Raw genomic sequence first — 27,034 nt, forward strand, 5'->3', positions numbered from 1 at the left:
ACGGACACGGACACGTTCCTTCCGCTTGTGGAAGGATGCTGAGGAGATATCGAGTCAGCTGCCAGCTCAGCATTTCACTTGTTGCTTACTTGATCATTTGACTCCCTCCTTTTGTAGTTTGTTATTTTCTAGAATTCCGTGCATCAACGATCCAACCCTTTTACACCTCCATGCATTCACCAAGCGCTCCACACTTGAACGTCTTTAAGAACCAAATCAGCAATAGTAGACAAACAACCAAAATTTAATCCTAGATGCATTTCCAGGCAATGAAAAGCTTTTTCCAAATATTGTAAAGATAAATAAAGCACAGAAGTGGTAGTTTTTGAGCTTGCTTCCGAAAGCAGTACTCATCAACTATGCATCGAATGGATCTGTCCAAAATCCAACCTTTCAGATTCCAACAACAGGTCTATACATACCGGGAGTTCTAACCAAGAAAAACATAAACCAAAAATTCTCTGAACCAGATTCAGATCAACCAGCCCCTCCACTTCTGTTCAATAACAAAATGTGTCAAATTCACAGAGGGACGACTGATTCGACACCTGAGCCTCGCCCAAATGTATGAGAAAATTGCAGAGCCAGAGGGCCTTTAAAACTCGCTTCTTCTATTTCAACAAATACTACTCTGACGGAAATAAGGAAAGGGATGATCTTCATTTCCTGGTTTTGTCAAGCACTTCTATGTATCTCTTTGGGATGCCGTAGTGTTCCACTAGGTGTCTTGCGAGATCATCAATAACACCCCCTTGGACCAGCACCTCATATCCCTTCTTGCCTGAAAAATAATTCTTCTAAATTAATATTTTTTTCCTGCAAAAAGCTTACATAGGAATAACACTAGTAGCACAAACCAATGTAGACAAGCATTACATAAGATTTTTGAAGCATAATCTACAAGTCAAGCATATACATGACTAGAATTCACTTGTGCGACCCCAAAGTCTAAATGATGTAGCTGACCCCACAAGCCACCTCCACAAAATATTGACCCATATAATCATCCTTCAATCGGAGAACTTCAGTCTTGATATCAACGAAGTGACTTCACCGTCACTACAAAACCAATACCAAGTAATAGAATTGTTTAACATAAGAAAAAAAAAGCGCTCAGATGCCAACCACAAGGATCACAGAACATATCTTTGGGAGAAGAATGGGGAGGTCTGAAGCATGTCAAAACCAAGCCATTTGATGGGGCTGGAATCCAAGTTCGGGGACACCATCGAGTAGAGAGACCTCTAAAAGTGGTTTCAACCCAACTGGTTCTGGAGTTATACTACTAACTAGAAGATATGAACTTTCTTTTGCCACCAAACCCCAACCCCCCCCCCCCCCCACCCCCAAAAAAAATGTAATAAAAAAATAAATAAATAATAAATAATAAAAGAAAAGAAAAGAAAAGAAAAGAGAAGAAGATAAATTTCCAAAACAGACTTAGAACCATGTAGGGAGTAGTATCCTACATCAAAATTTCAGCAGAGTCAAAACCCAGCAGAAACGGTATTTAGGTAGAAAATAGGCTAACCAGAAAATTGGAGTTTAATTATTTAGTAACCAGGTAGAATCCAGGCAGCAGGTATGAAAGAATAAGTGCAGAACTGTGGAATCAGTGATCAGCATATAGCCATATACAACCAGAATCATAAATTAAACCTACGAATAATATAGTGAAACAGAAAGTGTGAATAGGAATAGAGAAACTTGACTAGCATAGAAGGATATAGACAAGTCTGTCTAGTCCTCCACCTAGAACTTGACTACCATCTCGCTAGTCCAGAGGGGAAGCTGCCATCTGGTAAGCAGCCTGTATATTTGAAGGGATACTTGATATGTAGTAGGAGAAGGTTATAGGAATTAGAATAATAGAGTAGGATAAACTCGCGGGAAAAAAACCTAAAGGACAAAACAAACAACCAGAAAAGGAAGTGACAGTTAGGAAAATCAAGGAAAAAAAAGCACCAAGGAATTTTGTCATAGGGGAAAAGGAGTTGTTTTCAACCTCATGAAAGCAAAGGTGGCAAAACCAGTGGCATCCAGTTCCCATTTCCAATAAGAAATGGTAGCTACCATTTAGATTCCCATAAAACTGAGACTTCAGAGGAATGTCACTCTTAAAAACTCATTGATTACACAAGGTAGACAACAAAATCGATCCAAGGAAAGACAAAAAGAAGTCTCAAAAGAGAGAACAGAGTATTCCAGCAGGTTTTGAGTTTGAATTATGCACACAGACACATCCAGTAGCATAAAAGCATTAAATTGAAATAATGATATAAACTTTGGGTTTACAAAAGATCCCATCAAATTGAAAATATCCTACGCAACCCTCTTGAACCATAAACCAGGTTTCAACCAGGCCCACCTTACACCCCCCAAGGCTGAGTCAAAATGGTCCAACCATGGATGCTCACCTGCATCAAAACATAGAAGCTACTCCAGAATTTCACCAAATAGAAACTAACGGCCAGAAAGGAGGACATCCATCCAGCCTCCTAGTACCACTACTATGTTCAAAAAATATAACCTACTACAATAGAAACTAACACTTATGAACAACCTATTAAATCCCTAACATGTCGAATGATATAAATATCTAGCCACAACAATAAACACCAAGAATATTAATCTCATGGTACATCAAACCAATTCAACACCCATTCTTGGTCCAGTTTGATGGTTTTTTTTTTTTTTTTTTTTTGATCGAACCAGTTTGATGGTTTTGTTGCCCTTTTCTTACCCCCTAGCCATATTTTCTTTCAAACTGCAGCAAAAGATCTATATGAAACAAAATTTGAAACAACCATAGGTCCATAACTACTTTGGCAAAGACCATCAAAAGATGTTTCAAGTATGATAAATGAACAAGAAGCTAAGTATCGGGAATTGGGGATCATTTCCTAAGCTAGCTATATTTCTGCACCATGGACATGAAGATTTGGATATAGCCATTAGATAGTTGAGGAATCTCCAGAACAGGATGCATGTAAAAAAAATGTCCATGTTAACCATAAAACACCACATGGATCCCCCCACGCCCTTTCTCTCGTGTTCCTCCGAAAATTCCCCTTGTTCACAGGGTCCTGATTTACAAGTGACTCGTAAACAATTTTCAAGCAGAAGAGAGGTCAGATAGGCCTGAAATTTGCCCAACTAGATGACATGAACATCCACACATTAAGGTACTTAACTGCCCAATGGCAGGCATAGTATGCCCCCAATCAATACTTTATTCTCAATTAGGAAAGAAGCTAGTAACAAGACATACCTGGCAGTTCAGATACTGATGTGCTACAAGCGAACTTCTTCTGCAGTTCCGAAGCCAATGTCTCAGCATCCACCAAGAATGATTCTAGCCCAGAGACTCTAGTAACTTTCTTGTTCCCTTGCCTACGTTCTGTCAGCATCTGTACAGTTTTCAGGGCACCTTTCCTGACAACTGACTCATTTCCCCTTGTCACTCGGTGGTGGGATTGCATCCTGTTTATGAATGTAGCACCTAAGTCCTTCTTATGTATCTCAGTTGGGTAACTAGACCCCTTTTTAATTGCTCCCTTGTAGAGTGCATCACATAGTGTGGCATCCAAAACAATAATGGCCTTGTCCATTGGCTTCACCAACTTCTCATTCTCAATATACCTGAACACAACTTCAGTGGCTTCTGACATGCTATAAAGTTTCCCAGTGTCAGCCCCCACCGCACTGAATATGGGATTGACATGTACACTTGGCTTGTAGATCTCTACCACTTCTAACTGTGACTTTTGTGCACGATTTTCACTAGCTGTAGTATCATTACTTTGATCAACTACCTGTAATTGACGCTTCTCTGGCTTGAAGGATGTATATTCTGCATGGCTTCGGTTGACAGCTAATAAAACAATCTCCTTCTTATGTTTATCTTCCTTTACCGAAATCTGTCCACAAAACAAGGAAAACAGTGTTACTTTTGAACAAAATAATACATGCTGCAAAGAAATTGAGGACTTTAGAGCTCAAATATTCAATATTCCAAAGAAGATCTATCCTTTGGTAGACTTCCATAGAAAGCCTCTCTCTTAAAGTTATGGAGAAGAATAGAGAGCATGCGGTGGCTGAATGTCTAGGTACCTAAAATGACAATTGTTAAGTGTAAATAAGATTTTTTGGCCTTGTAGTCCTGGTTTAAAAGAAGACTTCTATGCTATTACATTAAACTTCCTGTAAAACAATAAAATTTAAGTTTTATACATTTTCAAAGCTTTTGCATTGCCTTGAGTTCAACAATTCCAACACTCAAGCAGCTCCAACTCTTCAATTCCACATTGATCAACCCCAGCTTCATTGCCACTGCCCTCACCTCAACTTTCAGGTATTCTTTTCCTCTTCTTCATCTTTCTCTTCTCCATTTCCTCCCAGTAGATGCAACAACATTGGTAGATGGTAAGGATATAAATGGATTATCCAAAATCCAAATTCTATTTGCATTCTTAAATGTACTGGTTCAAATAATAGGATTCAGTTACAAAATTCCAATAATCAGAATTTAATGGGATACTAATTCAAATATGCCCATCCAATCCGTTTAAATATCAGCAAATTAAATTTATAATTAACCAATCATGGTTGTCAAGATGGCGCCTAAGGCAGATTTTAGAAGCCCAGGCAGTAGGTGCTTTGTTGGTATTGAGTGCTTGGCCCTTATGCCTAAATACTATTAAAGTAAATCACCCCCCCCCCCCCCAAAAAAAAAAACCCAAAAATGAATGTATATATGTATGAGAGTGTGTGTGTATAGGAGTCTAGAACAAAAACTAGACTTCTGGCAAAAGGAAAAATTCCAGCTATCAAAGCTCCCTAATCGCTTGTACAAGAATAGTATAAGCCAAATGTGAAAATTAGGTATGTCAAGACAATGACCACTCCAAGAACAGTATGAACCAACTGTGGGTTTTAATTGTAATTGCTTCAGACTTCCAATACATGTTTCTTCAGTACTACTATCCTCTAGTTCTATGTTCATTTTTTATAACAATGTGGCTTAATATTCATTTTGTATGGCTCGATGTCACCTAATATCGATTTCTGCTGCCTTGATGTCTCCTAATATTGATTTTTTATGATAAAAGATGTTATGTGTGACCTGAATTCTTGTACTCGACTTTGAAGATTGACCCGAACTAACATATTTGGTGGCAACCTGAATGACCTGTTTACTAAGATCTGTGATGGAAAAGAGGGCTTGGGCAAACCCATTTACCTGATTAGAACTATGTATCATGTGTTCTCTTATGGAATCATTGTGAGATTTTGGGTTTTCCATAGGATTTCTAGGCGAGAGTTTTGTAATGTCATTCTAGTGATTGGTGAGAGATCTCCATTATAATCTTCTTCCAATATAATGAAAGTTCTTCTCGCCGTGGATGTAGCACATCATGTTGGTGTATATATTATGTTGAATAACTACATTCTCTCGATTTGCCTCCTTTTATGTTCCTGATTATATATTGTATCATACTAAGTAATTTTTTTTTAAAAAATTCTTCACATGAACACCCCCAACTTTGCTATGAAACTTGTGACACCCCGATCTACCAAAAACTACAAATAGGTCCACTAATCTAGTCATTGTTTAGAATTTTTATTGAAATTATAAAAAATAAAAAAAAATAAAAAATAAAAAAAAGGGGTTCAAATATGACCAAATATCCCTTATATATTAAAGAGGCTCAAATGCCCCTTCAACTTAAACCCAATTTTCAAAGTTGAACCTTATACATAGATATGGGTGAAGGGATATGAGAGTATCTATTGGAATATCTCTCTCTTAGTAGAGGCATATTAGTCACTCTCCGTTCAAGTGGTTTACTTGTAGTTTATGTTCTTTTAGAAGGGCATTTCATATCTTCCTAGTGCTGTATATTTAAACCCCTTTTTGGGTTTAGGGTTTTAAGTAAGTCATTTGTATTCTGCATTGGGCTTTAAGTTGCAATTCCTCTCTAGTTTGAAGCTTGGTGGTTGGTTTCCTTTGTGATTCAATGGTGTTCTAGCCTTCGGTGTTGGCTTCATGTTGTGCGTGGATGTGTTGCTGCTGTGCATTTTCCAAATGAGATCATTTTGTGGTATTCGGTTGTAATGCAATGTCTTCTTGGTTGATCTCTTGCAAGTTCCTTCTGTAAAGAGGTTGTGTATGCTATTTGAGAGTCTCCTTGTACACAACTTTACATTGATTAGTTGTGCATATTATCTTGAGTCCTCTTGACTCATCCTTGGATGTAGGTCAATTGACTGAACCAAGTAAAATTGTTATCTTTTGTCTTTGTTTATATGCTTAATTCCACTGTGCATATGAGATTATTCCTAACATATCCGCATCCAAGTAAAATTGTTGTCTCTTGTCTTTGTTAACTATATGCACTTGTTTCTCTCAATCATTTATTTCTTTGTTAATTTCTTAAATAATATGTCATTATTACAACAACAAGAAGAAGAAGCCTTGTCCCAACTAAATGGTGTCGGCTACATGGATCCTTGCCTTCTAATCAATTCTGTTTGAGGTCATGCTAGATACAAGGCCTAACTATGCATATCATTTCTCACCAGTTCTCTTAAGGTTATCTCAGGTCTGCCCCTAGCTCTTATAGTTCCTTCAATCTGGATTATATCACTTCTCTGAACAGGAGAATTTATAGGTCTCCGTTGAACATGGTTGTGCCACCTCAAATGACTTTTTCGAAGCTTATCACTTATGAGAGCAACTCCCAGACCAACTCTAATATGATCATTCATTATCTTATCCTTCCAAGTTTTGCCACTCATCCATCTTAGCATCCTTATTTCTACTACACTAAGTTTATCTATATGATTCTTTTTAACAACCCAACACATTGCACTGTACATCATAGTTGGTTGACCGATAGTCCAATAGAATTTCCCTTTAAGCTTCAATGGAATACGTCGATCACACAAGACCCCATACACACCTCTCCCCTTCATCCACTCTATTATAATTCTTTGGGAAACATCACTTCTATATCAACTCTTTTGTTTATGATTGAACATAGGTACCTAAAAGAATCACTCTGAGGAATCTCCTTATAGTCAAGTTTCACCACTTCATCGTCTGCCCGATCATGACTAAAGTTACAAACTAGATATTCTATCTTCATTCTACTTATTTTAAAGCTTATTGATTCCAAAGCTGCTCTCCATGATTCAAACTTGATATTAATCCCCACTTGAGTCTCATCTATCAACACAATATCATCAACAAAAAGCACATACCAAGGGACCTTATCTTGAATGTCTTTGGTTAATTCATCCATTACAAGTGCAAATAAATATGCCATTATTATGCTCCATATTTCTTGTTTGATTCTTGTTTCTCAAAACCCCCAATTCTTTGTTACCCGATTCGGTTGGGGTTTGTTAAATTGATGTTGAAGTTTAGGTTTTGACAACAAAACCTTGTTAATAAAGCTTCTATTGCTTGTTTACTGCATCAATTTTATTCTTCCTGGTTTGAACCCGATCAAACCTATTCGTTCTTGAGGTTTCTCATATTAGGTTACCTAGAATTATTTAAAAATTTAAGGCTTTTGCTTTTACCTAATTCTATTTATAAATTTAGGTGTTTCATGCTAGTTTACATTTGATTCTGATATTGTGTTTGTCTTGTTGTCAACCTAAAATTGTACCTGTGTTAATATAACTTCCAGATCGTTATTCTTGTATTATTTTGGTACATCTAAATTATTATACTTGCTCTGTCATTGTCTGAAATTGTATTCTCATTTCTTTTATTTTATTTCTTTGCCATGGCTCCTACTCAATATAAGCTTGAGAAATTTGAAGGCAAAGGTGACTTTACAGAGTGGTTTGTGAACTTTAAGCCCATTAAGGGTAACAAGGTCCTTATGGGAAATGACCAAGCTTGTGAAATTGAGGGTATTGCTTCTATTAGACTTAGGTTGGACGATGGGAAAGTGAGGGACTTAGAACAAGTTAGACATGTCCCTGGTTTGAGAAGAAATTTGTTGTCTTTGAGTCAATTTGATTCAAAGGTGTTTCATTATTGTTCTAAAGATGGTTGCCTTAGGGTTATAAGGGGAAATGATGTGGTTTTGACTGCTAAATTGAGAAAGGGGCTTCATTTTCTTAATGGGAATGTGATTCTTGGAGCTGCCTCCACTGCTAGTAAAGAGCTAAGTGATGTTTGAGTTACAGTATAGATAAATAGCAAAGGCCTAGGTTATTTGTGTAGAAATGATCACTTGAAACTAAATAAATTTGAAACTTTAAAGTTTTGTGACATATGTGCTTATAGGAAAGTTCATAAAGCTAAGTTTTCACATTATACTTATTAGATTTCACACATGCTTGAATATATATATATATATACACATTTTGATTTGTGGGGCTCTCCCAATGTTTCCCCATCCCTCTCAGGTGCTCAATATTTTCTTGTTCATTATACATGATTATTCTAAGAAAGTTGGTTAGATTTTCTTAAAGATAAATCTATTGTATTTGATAAGTTTTTTAAGTGGAAAGTGATGATTAAAAATCAAACTGATAAGAAAATAAAGAAACTTACGATTGATAATGAACTTGAGTTTTGTAATGATTAGTTTCTTGAATTTTGTAAGGAATATGGCATTCCTTAGCATAGGACTTGCACCTAAACTCCCCAACAAAATGAAGTGGCTAAAAGAATGAATAGGACTATCATGGATAGGATTAGCTGCATGCTCACTGAGTATAGCCTAAGTAAGAGATTTTGGGTTGAAGCTGCTAGTATAGCTTGTTATATTATTAATAGGTCACCTTGTTCTTCTATAGGCTTTGAAACTCTTGAAAGTAGGTGGTCTAAGGCTGAATGTGATTATGGTGTTCTAAAACATTTTGGGTGTGTTGCCTATATCCACCAAAGTAAGGGTAACTTGGAGCATAGGGGTAGAAAGTATATGTTCTTTAGGGTATCCTCTAAATGTTAAAGGTTATAGGTTGTGGTGTCTTGAGGATAAGAAAGTGATTGTGAGCAGAGATGTTAGGTTTAATGAACTAGAATTTGTTAAGTCTAGGTCCCCAAGTAGGGAGCCTATTACCCAAGACCTTGATGGTAGTCTGATAGAGGTGGAGTTTACGCCTATTGTTGAGCTTAATACCCATGATCCTATTGATTTGGTGTCACCTAATGGTACTTTACGTGTTAAAACAAGAGGTTGATGAAGAAGGACCCTTAGATAATTATCTCTTTGCTACAGATAGGGCTATAAGAGAGATTATGAAGCTTTTTAGGTTTGTTAATGTGAGTGAAAGTGTGGTTTCAGGTTCAGACTTGGTTTATTTTGCCTTTAGTGTCGCTAAACAAATAGAAGCTAATGAGCCTAGAACCTTTAAAGAAGCCCTACATAGCCATGAGATTGGTGAGTAGTTAGCTGCTATAAAGGAAGAAATGGATTATTTGGTTAAGAATGAGACTTGGAAGCTTCTAGATAACCTCAAGAATAAGAAAGTTATAGGTTCTAAGTGGGTTGATAAGCTTAAGTCTAGGATTCCTAGAGTAGAAAGACCTAGGTTTAAGGCTAGGTTAGTGGCTAAGCATTACTCTCAAACTGAATGTGTTGATTATAATGAGGTGTTTCACCTATAGTAAAGCACACCTCTATTCAAGCTCTCTTGTCTCTTGTTGCTATATATGATCTTGAGTTTGAACAAATGGATGTCAAGACTGCCTTTTTGAATGGCAGACTTGAGGAGCAAATTTTCATGAACCAACCTGAGGGTCTATAAGAAAAAGTGATAAAAGTGAGGTTTGTTTGCTGTTGAGATCCTTGTATGGGTTAAAACAGTCCCCTAGACAATGGTACATAATATTTGATGAATTCATGCTTAAGAATAGGTTCAAAAGAAACTATTATGATCATTGTGTGTACTATAATACTATTGTAAATTTAAACCTCATACTTTCATTTATCTCTTGTTATATGTTGATGATATGCTTATTGCATGCAAAGATGTGTTTCAAACTTGTAGGTTAAAAATATTCTTAAATCTGAATTTGAAATGAAGGATCTAGGGGCTGCAAGAAAGATTCTTGGTGTTGACATATTTAAAGATAGATCTAATGGTTTTCTTACCTTGTCTCAAGTAGGTACTTGCACAAATTGATTGATAACTTTGGAAATGTCAATTGTAGATTTGTTGATACTCCTTTAGGTGCTCATTTTAAGTTAAAATCATGTTGTGATGTTGTTGTAACCGAAATGCCCTATCAAACTTATGTAGATTCAATTATGTATGCTATGGTCTGTTCTAGACCTAATTTAGCCGATGTTGTTGGGTTGGTTTGTAGGTTCATGAGTAAGCCCAGTGATGTTCATTGGACTACTATTTTGTGGATTTTTAGATATTTGCAAGGTTCAGTTAGTTGCAAATTGGTATATGATAACGCTTGTCCTAAAAAGCTGAATATTGTTGGATATTGTGACTGATTTTTGCTATTGATCTTGATAAGAGAAGGTCTTTATCTGGTTATATGTTTGCCATTGGTGGTAATTAGGGGTGTCAATGGTTCGGGTTGGGCCGATTTCGGGCTGAAAAACACTCAGCCCAAACACGGCCTATTAAGAAAATAACTGTTTCGGGCCGATGCAGTTTGGGTTCAAGCTGACTAACGGTTTGGGCTAACGATTTAGAATTGGGTTTACTAACGGTTTGGGTTCGGGTTTACTAGCAGTATGTTTTGAGTACTTTATTAATGTGTGAAATTTATCAAGAGCATGTAAACACATATAAGCATTAAGTTCTCTTCAAGTCTCTTGTGTTGGGTGTTCAAAACCAAAAACTTTTTTCTACAAAGAAGTAAAAATTGTAAAACTAACATACAAAAGAAAGTTGGCATCTTGATGAATTTTAATGGGTTGTCTCTGCTTATTCTCCTCCCCCTTCTTGATACTTGTAAAAATAAAATCAAAATCAAAATAAAGCATTAAAAGATTTTCCAATGATAATACACTAGCTAAATATTTATTAAGCCCATCTTCCAAATGGTGAAGGCTTTGACAGGCTTGTTGTTTGCATATTCCAAAGCAAAACAATTAAGGAAAACAAATATATACTTGGGGGTTTTCCTGTCTTTTACATTTAAATTTATTTTATTTTATTTATTTATAACGGGTTTAACGGGCTAGTTCGGGTTCGGGCTGATTTCGAGCCAAACGGTTCGAGCTAGCGAGCCACACACGGGCTGGCCCGGCCATGGTTATCAAAGCGTCCGCCTAGGAGGCAAAGCGGTTTTTGAACCGCTTAAATTGCTGCAACTTAACTAACGGGCTGATTTCTTGCCCTTTTTTTGCTTAGGCACTACCGTTTTGCCGCCTTTTGAGCCATATTACCGCCTAAATGCTAAAGTAACCGCTTTTTTTACATTTTGTAATTTATGCATATTATTTTTCCTTTTTCGTTTTTAAATCATAATTTATTCTACAATGCCGTATATAAATTTAAATATGTGAGCCACTTCAGAATTGAGACCCAATTTGCAAATGAACTTCGAGGCCCAAAGTGCCTTCGGAAACCAGAATGTGAAGCATGAGCCATATTCAACATTGATAATCAATGAATCATTAAATAAACAATGACTTGGCAATCGGAATAATGAGATCTATTAATTCATCATGTCGACATTATTTGGTTAAAAAAAGGGAAAAATGGATGCATCAATTCTGATTACTGATCTATGCACAAGAGTACAAGACACTTATTTAGCGTCACACTATCATAAAAGTAAATAAGAATGTAAAATTACTACTTTCATTTTCATTTTTCACATTGATTACTGATATAGTACATACTACGTAATTATTGTTATGAATCTTATGATGTTTGATGAGATGAAGTTATGTTTTTAATCTTTTTTGGGATAATTTTTCATAATTATGATTCTTGAATGTTTTTTTACTTTTATTTTTATGAATGTGATTGTTGAATGTTTGTTTAGTACTTTAGTTTATTATAAAAAGTATTTATACTAAAAAGTAGTTTAAAAGCAGTTATATTAAAAATATTGACTAAACCGCTTTGGTCGCTTTATTGCCGCTTAGTCGCCTAAACACCAAGACGGAGCCCCAATCGCTTTGGTCGCTTTGCCACTTTAATAACCTTGGGCCCGGCCCAGCTTGATCCATTACGGGCTGAGGTTGTTCAGCCCAAACACAGCCCATTAAGCTTTGGTTCGGGCGGTACGGGCTATAATGGGCCTGTTCGATTCGGTTTTAAGGGTTCGAGTTAGATTTTGACACCCTTAGTGGTAATTTAGTAAGTACAAAGTTCCCTCTTCAACATGTGGATGCTCTCTCAACCACTGAGACTGAGTGTATTGCCTTGTGAGGCTGTTAAGAAAGCCTTTTGGCTAAAGGGTATCCTGAACTTGGTTTTGGTAATACGTGATATACTATACATTGTGATTCTCAAAGTGCTATTTGTCTCTTTAAGAATAACATGTTTTGATTCTGGTGATATGTGATCTACTATACATTGTGATTCTCAAAGTGCTATTTGTCTCTCTAAGAATAACATGTTTCATGAACATACTAAACACGTGGATGTGAGATTGCACTTTCTTAAAGACATTCTCTCCAAAGCTTGAGTCAAGGATCAAAAGATTGATACATCTATCAATCCTACTGATATTATAACTACGATAGTACCTATTAACATTTGTTTTTTGTTCTGATGAGTTTGTTGTGATTCAGGTAATTATGCACAGCCAAATCAGTGTCAAGGTGGAGGATGTTGGAATATCTCCCTCTTAGCAGGGGCATATTAATCATTCTCTATTCAAATGGTTTATTTGTGGTTTACGTTCTTTTAGAGGGGCATTTCAGTCCTTTATAGTGTTCTACATTTAAACCCCTTTTTAGGTTTAGGGTTTTAAGTAAGTCATTTGTATTCTGCATTGGGTTCTCTCTTTCTCTCTGAGTTGTGATTCCTCTCTGGTTTGAAACTTGGTGGCTGGTGTCCTCTATGATTCGATGGTGTTCTAGCCTTTGGTTTTGGCTTCGTGTTGTGCGTGGATGTGCTACTGCTACTCATGTTCCAGGTGAGATCGTTCTGTGGTATTTGGTTGTGATGTCATGTCTTCTTGGTTGATCTCATAAGGGTTCCTTTTGTAGAGACCTTGTATATGCTATTTGAGAGTTTCCTTGTATCCAACTTTACATTGAATAGTTGTGCATATTTTGAGTCCTTTGGACTCATCCTTGGATATAGGTCACTTAACCGAACCAAGTAAAATAGTTGTATCTTGTCTTTCTTTTTATGCTTGATTCCGCAACGCATATGAGGTTATTCCTAACGATATCCCTTCACCCATCTTCTTCATTGGTTAAGTTGAGCCCACATAAACCACCAACCACCAAGATATTACTTGAAAAGGATTGGCTTGTGACGGTTTTTTCACTCCTTTCAGATTTTGCAATGAAGCTTACTTGCGCTCGGGATGCATTTTATGCAACCATCATTGCTTGCGTATATGGGTTTTTGCCCCCCTTATTTATAGATATCTTTGGATTTTCTGGCGATTTTATTGAATATAGGTCAGGATTCATTTAGGGCCTGTTTGGTTACTTGAGTCTAGAGATTTCAAATCTATGGAGTCATGGTTCATAAAATTAACTGTTTGATTAGCCTAAATCTTTGAAATGAAATCTGAAGATTTATCTTGAAAAAATATCTATGGAATCATGGTTCAAATGTTTAGCATTTTTATAGTAGGAGTGAAATCTCTGGATTTCACCTCATACCCATAAATCTACAGATTCACGTTTATAGTGTAAAAAGGTGAATCCCTAGATTTCATTCATCCAAAGATTCACACAACCAAAAGGGTATAAATTTCCCATTTGTGAATCCAGAGATTTCAAATCTCTAGATTCATGTAACCAAACATGTCCTTAATTTATTTGCTTTCCATCTTTATCTGTATGGTGATGTGACCAAGGTTGACCACTCCTGTAAACGGCCCAAAACCTAAGCCCAAAAGACCCAATCCAAAGCTGGGTGAATACCCCAGGGGTATATTCATCATTTTTCCAGCCCTTTTAGGGCTCAAGATGGGTCTAGTTGGAATCCCCTCAATCCAAGGGTTATGGATCTAACTCTATCTTTTTTTATTCGGGAGAGTCCCAATCTAGCTTAATCTCAAGTTGAGTTGGGTTTGAATAGGTCTTAGGCGTTTGTTTTTATGTGGAAGTCGTTTTGTGAGTCCTTAGATATCTTAAATTAGGCATATGAGTTTCAATTAAAAAAGAATTCAACATGAGCTTATTTAATTTAGAATATAATTAGCATGTGTCTTCTAGTAAATCCCAAATCAAGAGTTGAGGTCTTTAAGTAATTAGATTTGAATTCAAGAGTTTTGGTCAAGTGGTTGGATCCTTGTCTATTAAGGATTCCCACACAAGTTAGAGTCTTTTGTAGGCTATAAATAGCCAAGTATCCTATGTAATTTTTCAGTTTTGATGAATAATAAAAATTTTGAGTTTGGGATCAAGGTTTCTTAGTTTGAGGGGGGCCTAGCTGAGTAGAAATTGTTCAAGTTCAAGCACCTTCTCCATTCCAGCAGTCTACAAGCAATCAGCAGCAGCCATTATTAAATTCCAGCATCTTCTTTAAGCCTCCATCATCTTCTTCAACCCTGACAGCAGTCTACATTTAACTGCAAGTAAGTAAACAGCAACCCCAGCCCTTCCTAACCTCCACCCTCTTCTTCTAGACCACCCGCAAGCTTCTTCTCACCTCCCCAGCCCTAAAGTTTATTTTCTAGCATTTTTCTGGAATTTTCGGACTTTTTCTGAGACCCTAAATTCAATGTCAGATCTACGGAAATCTAACCGTTACATCTGTTACAAACTTTAGGAACACCATCCCCCTAACCGTAGTGACCCTCCATCCTAATTTCAACCCAAATGGACCAAGCCCTAGCCCTAACCAAGAGTCCTAAGCTGAGTAAGAAACCTAGTTTGAACCATAGCCTTAAAGAATTAATTCTAAAATTGTAGACCAACAAAATCAGAGTTAGTTCTAGCCTATCCAAACCCCTGAATCATTGAAACTCAGTCCTGAAATTGCAGAAACAGCAAGGACAGAACCTATCCTACCCTAGCCGAACTCCCCCCCCCCCAAAAAAAAAACCCTAGTTTCAGACTTTTGTTAAAATCAGATCTGTGTTCAAACTACAGCAGAGTTTGAGAGTGATAAAAACATCCTATAAACCCTAGGATACCCTTAACCCTAAATCTGGGTTTACATCATATCATTTTCATGCGCAGGTCTTGGGTATCCGTAGAAATGCATTCAATATCAAACCAAATATGTGCAACCTAGAAAAGCAACAACAACGGAGGTTTTCATCAACCAGAGCAAAGATGATCAAGTTTGGATCAAGAAATGGGTTTTGCAGAACTTTCATTTTGGGTTTCCTTCTCTTCAACTTTAACTGAATTCAAAGTTACATATGAAGAAGAAGAACTTGGAGATTCACTCTTCATGGCTGGGTGGGATTTCTGCACCAAGCCCTGGAACAGAGTCTTAGAAGTGGGATTGGAGGTGAAGCTCCTGCATATTATAGGATTAGAGAGGGCAAAGGGGAGAATAACAGAGTGTGGTTTGATTCCCCATTTTTCATTTCAGGGGTAAATCGAAGAACTGAAAAGAACCGAATTTATATTTTGTAAGAAACCGGCTCTCCACTGTGAATGCCTCTTATTTCATTAGAGAAGAAGAAATCAGAAATCCAACCAGATCCCCTTGTCCCTTCTCTGCTTTGTCTTGCTTCTTCTTTCTTTCCCCCTTTTTTTTTGTGGTGGGTGGTTTCCAACAGGGGCGGTGATAGGTGATTCCCGGCAAGGTAAAGGAAGAAGATACATAAAGGCGGAATGGTTCTTTGAGAATAGGGTATGGAAGGTATAATTGAAATTCTCAATGATATGGGTAAGGGTACAATTGTAATTTTATTTTCCTTTTATTTTACTTGAGGGTATAATGGTCATTTCTCATCAATAGTTAACACCCTTGGAACAGTGTTAACTTTTTGGCCCCATCCGTCATTTTTGGCAGACTAGGAAAGTCACAAGTTTCATGGCCAAGTTGGGGGTGTGCATGTCAAGCACTCCTTTAAAAAGGAAGAGAAATTTCGCAATTTTAAAAAATATATATATATAATAATATAAGAACAAATATAAGCAAAAAGCTTTTTGGGCACTATGATTGCTTAGGTAATACCTAGGAGGGAACCTAATCGCCTAAGCACTTAGACACCTCTCCACCTTCTTGTGTCACTTTGGTGGCTTGACAACTATACAACCAATCTAAGGCAAAAATAGTATCTTTATCAACCTAATAAATAACCGATCAGAAATGGAAAAGAATGGAAGAGGAGAATTGGTTACTTGATGCTTCGGTGACAGCTAAAGACTAGAGTCGTCAGAATGGAAGAGATGTGGAAAGAAGGAAAAACAAAGAAATGAGAACACAAGATAGGAGACTGCAAGAGAGGGAAGATTGATTCCTTTCCCAATATTATTTCTAATTCAGAGAGTCAAAAGGACATATTTACACCAGTATTACTAAAATATTTCCTCATAAGACAAGTTCATCCCTCAGACATACCCTTCAGCCTTGCATGGTATTCCAACAAGAACAACCAGTGACCTGATTTGTCTAGTCAAGGAAAGGCCACCTTAACAATGATAATCTATTACCAAGAATAAGTAAGCTTTCATTTCCCCTAAAAATTAATAAATAGCCTTTTCTACGTTAAAGCAATTGTACCTCAGACACTGACCAATACTTCAGATATATCAAAATATTCATCGACATCAACAGCACCTCATCAGGATTTAACTACCTCAGGCATATAGCATTCAAGATTCTTCATTAATTCCTAGACACCACTTGCTACCACACTACATCTGTAATGCTGGAAATGTTAAGAAGAATTAGTTCCAATATCATTGAGTTCATTTAAAAGATGGACAAAAGAAAAGTAAAAGAAGACAGACCAATCCCGAGGTGGATTTTGACTGTAACCATTTCGAGAGCTTCTTGTGTGACGACTTTTTTATGTCCAAGTTGACACCTGAAGGTCTGCAAGGCAGTATGTGGCTTGACCTAGACAATCATCACAAAAGAATAGCACCAGTTGTTAGAAACTAAGGAATATGTGCAAAAACAACAGATAATACCCAGTATATAGTCAAAATTTAGATATAACCCAGATCCACCATCTAAGAAATCAAGGGTAAAATATATGCATTACCATAATATGCTTCCAGGAATTGGAAAATCTTTATCTTTAACGGTTGTATGCAAGGCTTGTAAAAGGCATTTGTCCAGGAGAGCGTCAATTTCTTTTGTGGATAGAATATTCTGATCTTTTTCACCATTTTCTTCAATGGAAGTATTTTCTGTGAGCTTTAAACTACAAATATCTGCAGTTATCTCTTCTGGAACACCTTCCCTAAGACAAACTTCAGTTGAGCTAGCAAGATCCTGCTCTGAATGTGTACTGGCAGCATCCACCAATTCTCCATGTTTCTGGTTGTCAACTCCATCATGTTGATCACTAGATGTTTTATTAAACTCCTCATAGGATTCAGATGCTCCACTAACTGATGATATCGAAGGATCCTCAAAGACCACATCTTCTAAAAAACCTGCATTTGGGACATAATGACCATCCACTGATTCCCTGTAAGAAAGATAAGCAGCAATCAAGTCTGTCAGGGGAATTCCATAAAACTGACGTCAAACTATTGATGCCACTTTGCCTCCTATACTTGCCAAAGTGTGTCCCAGTAGTAGTGCATGATGCGCAAAGCCTTTCCTCTCAAACCAGCTTTTAATGCTTCCTTACTACTCATAGTAGTTGTTCCCACCTGCATGATGTTCAATAAATCTTTGAGGTGTGAACTAAACAAAAATGTACTTGCCAGACATTGGATATTAATACAGGAAATCTTGCCTTAGAGACGCGAAAGAATGATCTAAATAGGCTTACCGCAATAGGAGACGGATTGCCAGGGACTTTTACTGCCCAGGGTTCCCCAGCTGAAAATGAAGAGAGACCTTCTACAGGTATGCTGATACCAGGGAACATCAAATCTGCACCCCCGATAACATAACGTGATACTTCACCCCCCTTGAGCATGAAAGATGGCAACAGTCCAGTAACTTTCCATAGAGCAAAAACTGCATTTGTGAACAACACAACCTCAGCTCTGACAGGTAACAACTACAGGCAAGACAACCATAGAGAAGAAGGATCCACATTAAGGATACATCACCACTGAAACATTACATTGGTAAGAAGTATTTTGTTGATGAGTCAGAACAGTCAATCCTTCTATATTTGGAGGGATATATCATATTCAATAAACACATTTTGACACCCAATTACCGAGATAATAGAAAGACAATGGGATATGCAGATTAAACAATCCAATCCATGCATTGTAATAAGATGTTTCACCTGCATCTGAAATTATCTGCATAATACTACCGGAGAAGACTTACACAGTTACACACCATAAAGGTGCTCCCATAAAGAAAAAAATAGAAAGTGGAGTGGGGAAATGATAAGAATTATCCCCGTGAAATCAACGTAATTGAAGAATTGAACTGACTAGCAGGATAGAATCACCGACACATCGTAAACAGAACTGCTTAAGGAGAATTTTAATTACTTCAAATAATTTTCTGTCAGGTGTACCTCTGCTGGTAGATTGTCTCCACAAAACATTACACTAATAGGAGTTTTCAATTCAGCCACATGTAACTGATTAATGACCCCTAGGGCTGAAAGAGGAATGGAACAGCAGAACTAGAACCAAATTCAGCAATTATTCCGAAATTCAGAGATCAACTAACCAGGAAATTGAGTACTAAATTTTATGGTTTCTGCACCTAGAAGATATCCAGAGAAAAGAAAGAGAGAAGGAGAGACCAGAGAGAAGAGATTGCATGACAGATGAAGCACTGACTCTTGCCTATAGTAGTTGCATTTATATAAAAGGAGAATGAGAAAACTTGTACACGATGCTTAAAACTGCTAAGTGACACAAGGACATAAAAGTAAAGCCCAAACATAATAACATGCACCCTACAGTACATGTGCTCATCAAGAACAGTCAACAAATTTGATGCAAATATATATGATTTTAGAGAAACACGGTTACAGCAACATTGCCAGCATAAAAGGAAAACCTCAAGCAACCAAGGGTGTGGCAACTATTTAAAATTCGGGAAAGAGCAACTGCAGATAAGAAAAATGAAATAGAGGTATAGCAAAAACAGAACAGCCATAGATCCACCTGAAACCCTCATAGAATGCGCCAAGTTGACCCTGAGAATCCACTCAGAAGCCAAGTTAGAAATGTCAGTCAGAAACACTTCAATTTCAAGGATCATTTCTGTTTCTGTGAATGCTCAAAAGGTAAGTGGGTGCTACTCAAAAGGAAAGTAAGGTTTCAACCAAACTTTTGGCATTTTGATAAGAAATTTGTCCTCGACTGAGTTTCAGTACAAAAAAAGTGCATAATCAGAAGGGTCAAGATTTTGACCCATTCGTGAGTTTCAGGTAGTTTGACGGACTAGAGGCAAAACTCCCTCTCAACAAAATAAAATTTAATAATAATAAATTTGGAAGGAAAAAAAAACACAAAAACCTAAACTTAGTGTTTCTGACAGACTTGGTGGAACAAAGTGTTAGGGACAATTGAGATGCATTACTATTTGCCAAAGTTGAGCAAGATTTGGTGAGATTCAAACTTAGAGAACTATACAGGTCCCCCCCCCCCCCCCCCCAAAAAACCAAAAAATACGTTGCACCAAAGATATTTATAGAATTGGTGAAAAACTTCCTTGCTTGGGATACATGCATTTCCAAACCCAAGTTAGTTTGTTTTGACTGGCTTGAGCGGTGGTGTTGCTTTCTTTTATTTATTATGTTTGACGTTCTGTCCTCTCAAGGATCTGTACAGCTGAGCCATTCAGTTGGGATAAGGCCGAGTTGTAGTTTCTGTACATAATTAATTACTGATTATAGCTTATGTACTGGGAGTTCCGACCTCTGCTACTAGGATTACCCTCTATTTGCTGGTCCAGCTAGTAACTAATCTCTAAATTTTACCAATTATTTCAACATAATACCAATCTAGATTAGTCCACCATCAGATTCAACAATATCTGAATTACTTCCTTTATTAAAAACTTGTTCATTTCGCCACACAAAAGTTTGCCTTGCTTCTGTTTTTTTACCTTTGGTGTTTGTTCTGGAAAAAATAATAATTTGAACTTCTGTTTAAGTTCCACCCCATATGGAGACATTAAATATATAAGTCCACAGACAAACATACCTGTAGGAAATATTTCAGTGCCTCTCCCATCAACATCGAAAAGCATAGGATGGCCTCCTTCTATACCATATACGAGGGCTCGATTAGGGAATTTTGCAACAGTTATTTCCGCCTAGCAAAGTGATTACAATAGAAATAATTAAAGTGGATACATAACCAACATTATTGTTTTTTCATGAAAGACACGAAAAATTAGTTACCACGGCACTAGAGGTTAAAATTTTCTCTCTGAGCATGTAAAAGAAAATTTAAATGCCAAGAGATAAAAGATGACAGTAAGTACACTCAAAGCAATATAATGTTCAAGTTAACTGTCATCCCAACATCAGCAAAATTAAACTACACCTTAATATATGAATGTCAGAAATCAGCAAACTTCATACATATATGAAGTGGTGAGGCAGCATAGTCAAGGCCTAGTCTCAAGTATGATATCAAATAGAGCTGAAAGGAGGGTCAGGGTCGAAGTGGCTGACCACAAGTAGAGCATATAAGACTAACTGTAGCTTTTGACTTGTTGTGTTCCTTTCCTTTTCTTTTTCTTTTTTTTTTTTCCTTTTTCTTTTTTCTTTTATTTTAAGTTCAATTACTATTACTTCATGCATGCAAGGATCCACATGGCCAACCCCATTTAGTTGATAAGGCTGACCACATCGATCCAAAATGACATGATAGTAGCATGCAGTCATATAATATAAGTAAATGACAAGTACAAAGATGTGTGTGTGTGCGTGCGTGTGTGTGTCTGTGTGTGTGTATATACATTTTTTATTTACTTGTATAAATGAACACTTCAACAAACACATATACACAAAGGTTCGAAGATAAGTAAATGCATATATGTTGATTATTTTTCTTCTCCTTTCTTTAGTTTTAATTTTTTTTTCCTCACTTTCTTTTGAGGGGAAAGGTTTCAATATATTTACAATTAACAAATCTAATTAGAATTGCATGTATACTCAGCTTAGAAGCTAGAACCTTTACCTTGGGAGGAAGTATGACATCAATATCGGCATCCGATGCCTGTGGAAACCTTTCCTTTATGGTCCTCCTCAACTTCTTCCGATCAGCCCCAGACAAGCGTTGTAGCGACTTTGCCTCAATTGACTTTTTGAACATGATTTGAAGCCTTCACGATAACAATAGTTCTCAGTCAGACATTTATATTTGAACAAAAGAAAAAAATTTACACTCACAACCATGTCCATTAAATAATGGGCACAAAAAGGAGAAGAGAATGCATCATGCAACTCTCATTTTGTACAAACCTGAAATAATACCCAGTATGTCACTCTATTGCAGCTACTCTTCCTATTTTACCTCAACTACACACAGAACTTTCTCCTAATTTATCACCCACATATTATACAACTGTTATTGAAGGAGAATTCTGTGGAGATGATTGTGGTGATGCTAAAATGGATGGAAATGGCTAGAGAACCAACAGTGAGTAGAATTTATGGGGTTGAGTGTTGATAAAACACAACAATAAAGCCAATGGTTGTTTTGTCATCAAAAGATGATTCATAAGTCTATAAAAGAGGCAATGCTGGGCAAAGGCAATGATCAACATCATGGCTATAGTATAATGGATTGGCTAATTGTGAGGTTGCTGAAGAGAAAATATTTATGATTAATGATAGTAATAACATATTGTTTGATGGAGTTTAAGTGATGTTGATCAGGGCAACCATGAATTTTTTTTTTTTTTTTGGGTGTGGGATGAATGAATTCATGAGGAGAACAAGGAAGACCATGGAACAGGAGGGGTGGGGGAGAAAGAGTGATGGCAAGTGTGGATGGCTAAGAAGATGGGGGGGCTGCCATCACTCAGCTACATCCTCTCACTTTAGGCTGGTAGTTTTCTGAAAGTTTTCTTCTCACAACCATAAATATTATTCTACAATAACATCTAACTGTGGCCTACTACCCCAACCATCTGGGTCAAAAACAGATTATACATGTATAAAATCTATGCAATTGGTGGGTCAAGCCTCTAGCAGTACACTAAGTAGTAAAGGCTTTCTTTTGGGTAGCTTTCACACATTAAAATATGTGAAGTTATTGTATTTCTACTGCCTTATTAAATCCATACTAATTATTGTTGCTAAATCCCCATTTTCCTAATTTTGGTAAATTTTTGAATTATAATTCAGCACTAGAAGTTCCTTCAGATTAATTTGAATGATTCTAAACTTGTACCTAATTCTTCTAAATGCAACTGAGAGTAATGATATGTTGACTATCTTTTGCAACTTTATGTTTGGTTGATTATATGAAAGTGAGAATCAAACAGTGAACGCTTCCACCTCAAGAACCGACCTATACTTTTGGATGGGGATAGGTCTATAATTAGGTCTTGGATCTCCCAATGTAGGCATACTCTCACTGCAAACCCACTTTTTGAACTACATTGGTATCTTAAACACATTGGCTGTTTAGATGAATTAAAATTCCACCAACATCGATTTTATGCAAATAACTCATTCCAAATGCTTTAATGACAACTGGATGAATTAAACTTCAACTTTTACAAACTTTGGCTTTTCCCTTCCCTATGGTCTCTTTTTAAGGGAAGTTAAATCTCAAAGCTTTTGGTAAATGCTAAAAACGCAAAGAGAAGGGAAAAATATTGCAGGTGATATTCTAACAGCAACAAAGTCGACCTTTTAGCTCATTTGCTCAATTCTGAAGTTACAGAGACTATTCAAGGCCATGAGGAACCAGATATAACCTTTTTAGCCTCCTGAATAAACACTAAGTCAACATTCTTTTCCAGTAGCTTAATAAATACATCTTCTACTTCATTGATATCCAGATAAATAAGAACATAAAATAAAAAATGGATTCACCTTCAAGAAAACATAGTAAATCAGTGAGGCCATTGATGCAATTAAGATTAACAAAGGTATAAGCATTCACTAACAATAAGGTTAGTGATTTGAATGACTAGCAAATGACATTCCACAATATCCAATGTCATCCTTTCCAGTAGAAAAACAAGCAACGACTATGCTCTCCTACTCCTCTACGTGTCTTTCCGTCCCCCATCAATCATCACATCACCCAACCCCCTCTATTTTGTCTCACTCTTCCCCTCTTACCTTGGCCAACGATCTGCAGGCCTCTTTCCCTATCCCCTCTCTTCTGAGCCTGGCCAATCTACTATTTGACATTTCTTGCCACGAAAGGCCAGGCCTGGTCCAAGCTTTGTCTCAATCTCCACCCTCTATCTTCTCCCATCCCCCCCCCCCAACAGGATTTCCAATCTATCTCCCCTGATGCCCAACCTTCTTTCCCCTCCCATTACCAGTCTACACTCCCTTTACGAGCCCATGCAGATTTCCACCTTACCTCTACCAACAATCTCCACTCTCTCTTGCAGGTCAATCCAACCCACTTTCATATTGACCCCGACCTCTTCCCCTCTTAGTCTCCTCAAACCAGCCCTCTCATTCCCCCCCTAGGCCCATTGCCACACACCCCTCCTTGCTCAACCCACCTCCCCCCTCGAACGAAGCTCTTTCACCCCCCAGGGAAAAAAACCCCAAACTGTGGTACCTTGGACTCCGACCTTCACGCATTGGGAAGGTCGTGGAGGAAGCTAACAAAACTGAAACCCCCTACCCCAATTGGTTTCTCCAACAAAGAGGGCTGAAGACATAGCTGCTGTGTCCCAAAGGGGCGTTCCCAAACTGATGGTGATTTCCTAGCTGATTTCAAAAGCCATGGAAGAAGAAGGGGGGGGAAATAATTGGGTGAAGAACTAGGGGGGGAAATTAATTTTGCTGCTTGTCTTTGTTGTAAGGCTTGGCGCCTCCTATTGTTACCTGCTTCTTCTTTGGGCTGGCCTCCAGCCTATGCTCCATTTGTATTCTCCCCAAACCCCCCCCCCCACACACACACGCACAACAGGAAAATTCTTCAAACCCTTTTCAAGTAACTCTGCATTTAATCCAATATATCCCAAACAATTTGAACTCTAAGGCCCTACAGTTTCTAAACAATCCCACGCAATACATCCCAAGGTACCATTGGAAAACAGAAAGCGAGACAGACAGACAGAAGGAGAAACATAACCGTAGTATGCAGGCAGTGATCCCACAATACTACCATCAAACATACCATCACATTCAACTACACCCTCAGCAAATTGCTCGCGATTAAATAGGCTTTTGGGAACTCTCTACTCATTAAAATCATCACATTTTATACTTCTACAGTTACGAATCACTTTTTTCAACTTCTAAGAAATAAGCAATGACCTAACAATCAGATATTCAGATGAGCAAGTTTTGTTCGCTTCTCCACTCATTTACTCACCGTTTCAGTATCTATAATCAGAATCCGCACTCTCATCTTTAGCTTTACTTGTTAGCTTATATACATGTATATAAAGAACAAAGCGAATAGAAAACGAAGATTACACAAGCAGAAGAACGTGGAGTAATGAAACAAGAATAACAAGTGGAGACTTTAGAAATCAAAAGGCACCAGAGATGATAGTAACTATAGATCAAACCTTAGCCTGAACCGAGCAAATCAAAACTTCGACTATCTTCAATCGAATGAATTGTTCGAGCAAAATCCACAAACGTATGTGGTTCTCGAATTCGCGGGGTTTTGCGGGACCGTATGGCTGTTAATCTATATCACAAGGTCACGGCTTCGGCAGCTAACAATGGGAAATGCTAAACGTACCAGCTACGCTTTATTTAATTGGAAAGAATGTGAAGGTTCTGGAGTCATATGGGGTTTTTTGGCGGTGAAATGACAATGGCGATCAGTAACCCCTTGGATCTCCAAACCAGGTGCCATCAGGAGCTTGGAAAGGCTATTAACGGGTTCATGGGGCGGACCTTGGTCTTGGTGCCCCGAATTGAAGTTTGATCTTTTGTGATCGAAGGGTCAGCCTAACACAAGACTCTTCGGAAACCTGCGTGAAGGTTTGTTATTTGCTGTGGAGGAAGGTTTTGGCAATGTCCTGCTAGACCCATTATTCGGGGGGGGGGGGTGGAGTTGCTTCTGGACACTTCAAAACTTAGTGTGGGATGTGGTAACTCTTGCATCTCAGCTCCAAAATGTTTCTTTTGGTTTTGTTAAAAGGGAGTGTAATGTTGTGGTTGAGTTCGGACCTTTGGCCTCTTTTATCTGATGCCACGTGAATATATAGACCTACTCCTACCAAAAAAAAACATATTGTTTGAAGTTCATGTAGACTTTTGATCGTATTTTATAATATTCATACGATCAAACCCCACACAATATGTATTGTGTGAAAAAAGTAAAAAGCAATAAAAATAATTGGATTTGCCAACTAGATTGAAAAAAAAAAAAAAAAAAAGCTTAAAATACTTTTACCATAAATAAAAAATTAAGTGGTGAAACGCGTTGGGATTTTATTTTATTTTTATTTTTTCTGTTCTGACAGGTTACTGTTTCCTCTTGTTGGCCATTAAATGGTCTAACACATGTTATATTCTGATCTTATAGTTGATATTTTTTCAAATGCTTTAACCATTTCAACCTAACTTTTCTCCCTCTTTTTCAGCTCTTACTCTACCTCTTCTCTTTTCAACCCTAAGAACACAACTCACCACCGGGCAGTACCCGCAGCCCTAAGAACACCAACTCACCACCAGCAGTGTCCGCACCTCTGCAACAACAATCAACTCCAAGCAAACAACAATATAAGAAGAAAAATTATTCACGAACAGAATATCTAGAACTTTGCCACATTCTCAGGTAGAGTAGAACCTTAAGAAGATCCCATCTCAACCGTCTCTTTGCTGAACTACACAAAAGAGTCGCCAAATTTCCTCAAAGACAAATCGATATTAAAAGAAGAATCTGAGTTAACAAGCCTGCTATAAAGCTAACCCCTTATCCCACTGGTCTCTTGGTAGACAAAGGGAAAATGTTTTCTGTTGAAATGGCAGAGATAATATAATGAAGATGCCAAATATCCAAGTGGGTATTACTATTATCGATCTTTCCTTGTTCCTCAAAAATCCAGTTGATTTCCACCTTTGTGAAGATATAATCCAGTTGATTTCCACCTTTGTGAAGATATCAAATATTTCATGGCTAATATGTCTTAGATTTCAAAATCTTTCTCATTCAACCATGGGAACTTCATCAAAGATTTCCTATGGTTTTCCCTGAGAAAAATAGAATATTCGGTTATTTTTTATTCCCAAAAATTTTTATTATCGTCTGGTCCTCTTTCGGAGAAGACCAAATGGTGGTGCCGTGGTCAGTCGGTATTGCCGGAGACAAAGGAGAGACTAGTATGAGCTGAAAAAGAGGGAGAAAAGTTAGGTTGAAATGGTAAAGAGGGAGAAAAGTTATGTTGAAATGGTTAAGTGTTCAAAAAAATCTCAGCCATAAGATCAGAATATGACTATGTGTTTACCATCTAATGGCCAATAGGAGGAAACAGTAACCTATCAGAACAGCAGGCAATAAAAATCTGCTGGACCTACAACTAGAATCATGTCGGGCCACACAGCCCACACCAGAGTTGAGGACTTAACTTGAGTTCAAGGCATTGTAAGTCAACCATGTTTTCTTCTTCTCTATCTCATTTTAATCTAACCTTCGCATTGGTTTGGCCTGAATCTTGCGTCTAA

General features: G+C 37.4%; 1 protein-coding gene across 1 annotated transcript; it reads right to left on the reverse strand.

The window, feature by feature from the left end:
* On the reverse strand, positions 1–25,252 carry LOC149026610 (eukaryotic translation initiation factor SUI1 family protein). Its single transcript, XM_089154521.1, has 9 exons — positions 24,925–25,252; positions 21,387–21,531; positions 20,403–20,514; positions 18,047–18,237; positions 17,830–17,924; positions 17,306–17,737; positions 17,049–17,157; positions 3,272–3,920; positions 1–781 (listed from the first exon to the last, which is right to left on the reverse strand). Exons 2-9 carry the CDS (start codon positions 21,519–21,521, stop codon positions 660–662), a joined length of 1,845 nt encoding a protein of 614 aa, XP_089010647.1. The 5' UTR covers positions 21,522–21,531; positions 24,925–25,252; the 3' UTR covers positions 1–659.
* Positions 25,253–27,034: the final 1,782 nt, after the last annotated feature.

Source organism: Hakea prostrata, chromosome 1, assembly GCF_041222555.1.
Source record: "Hakea prostrata isolate BN-2017 chromosome 1, UWA_Hpros_2, whole genome shotgun sequence".
NCBI lineage: Eukaryota > Viridiplantae > Streptophyta > Magnoliopsida > Proteales > Proteaceae > Hakea > Hakea prostrata.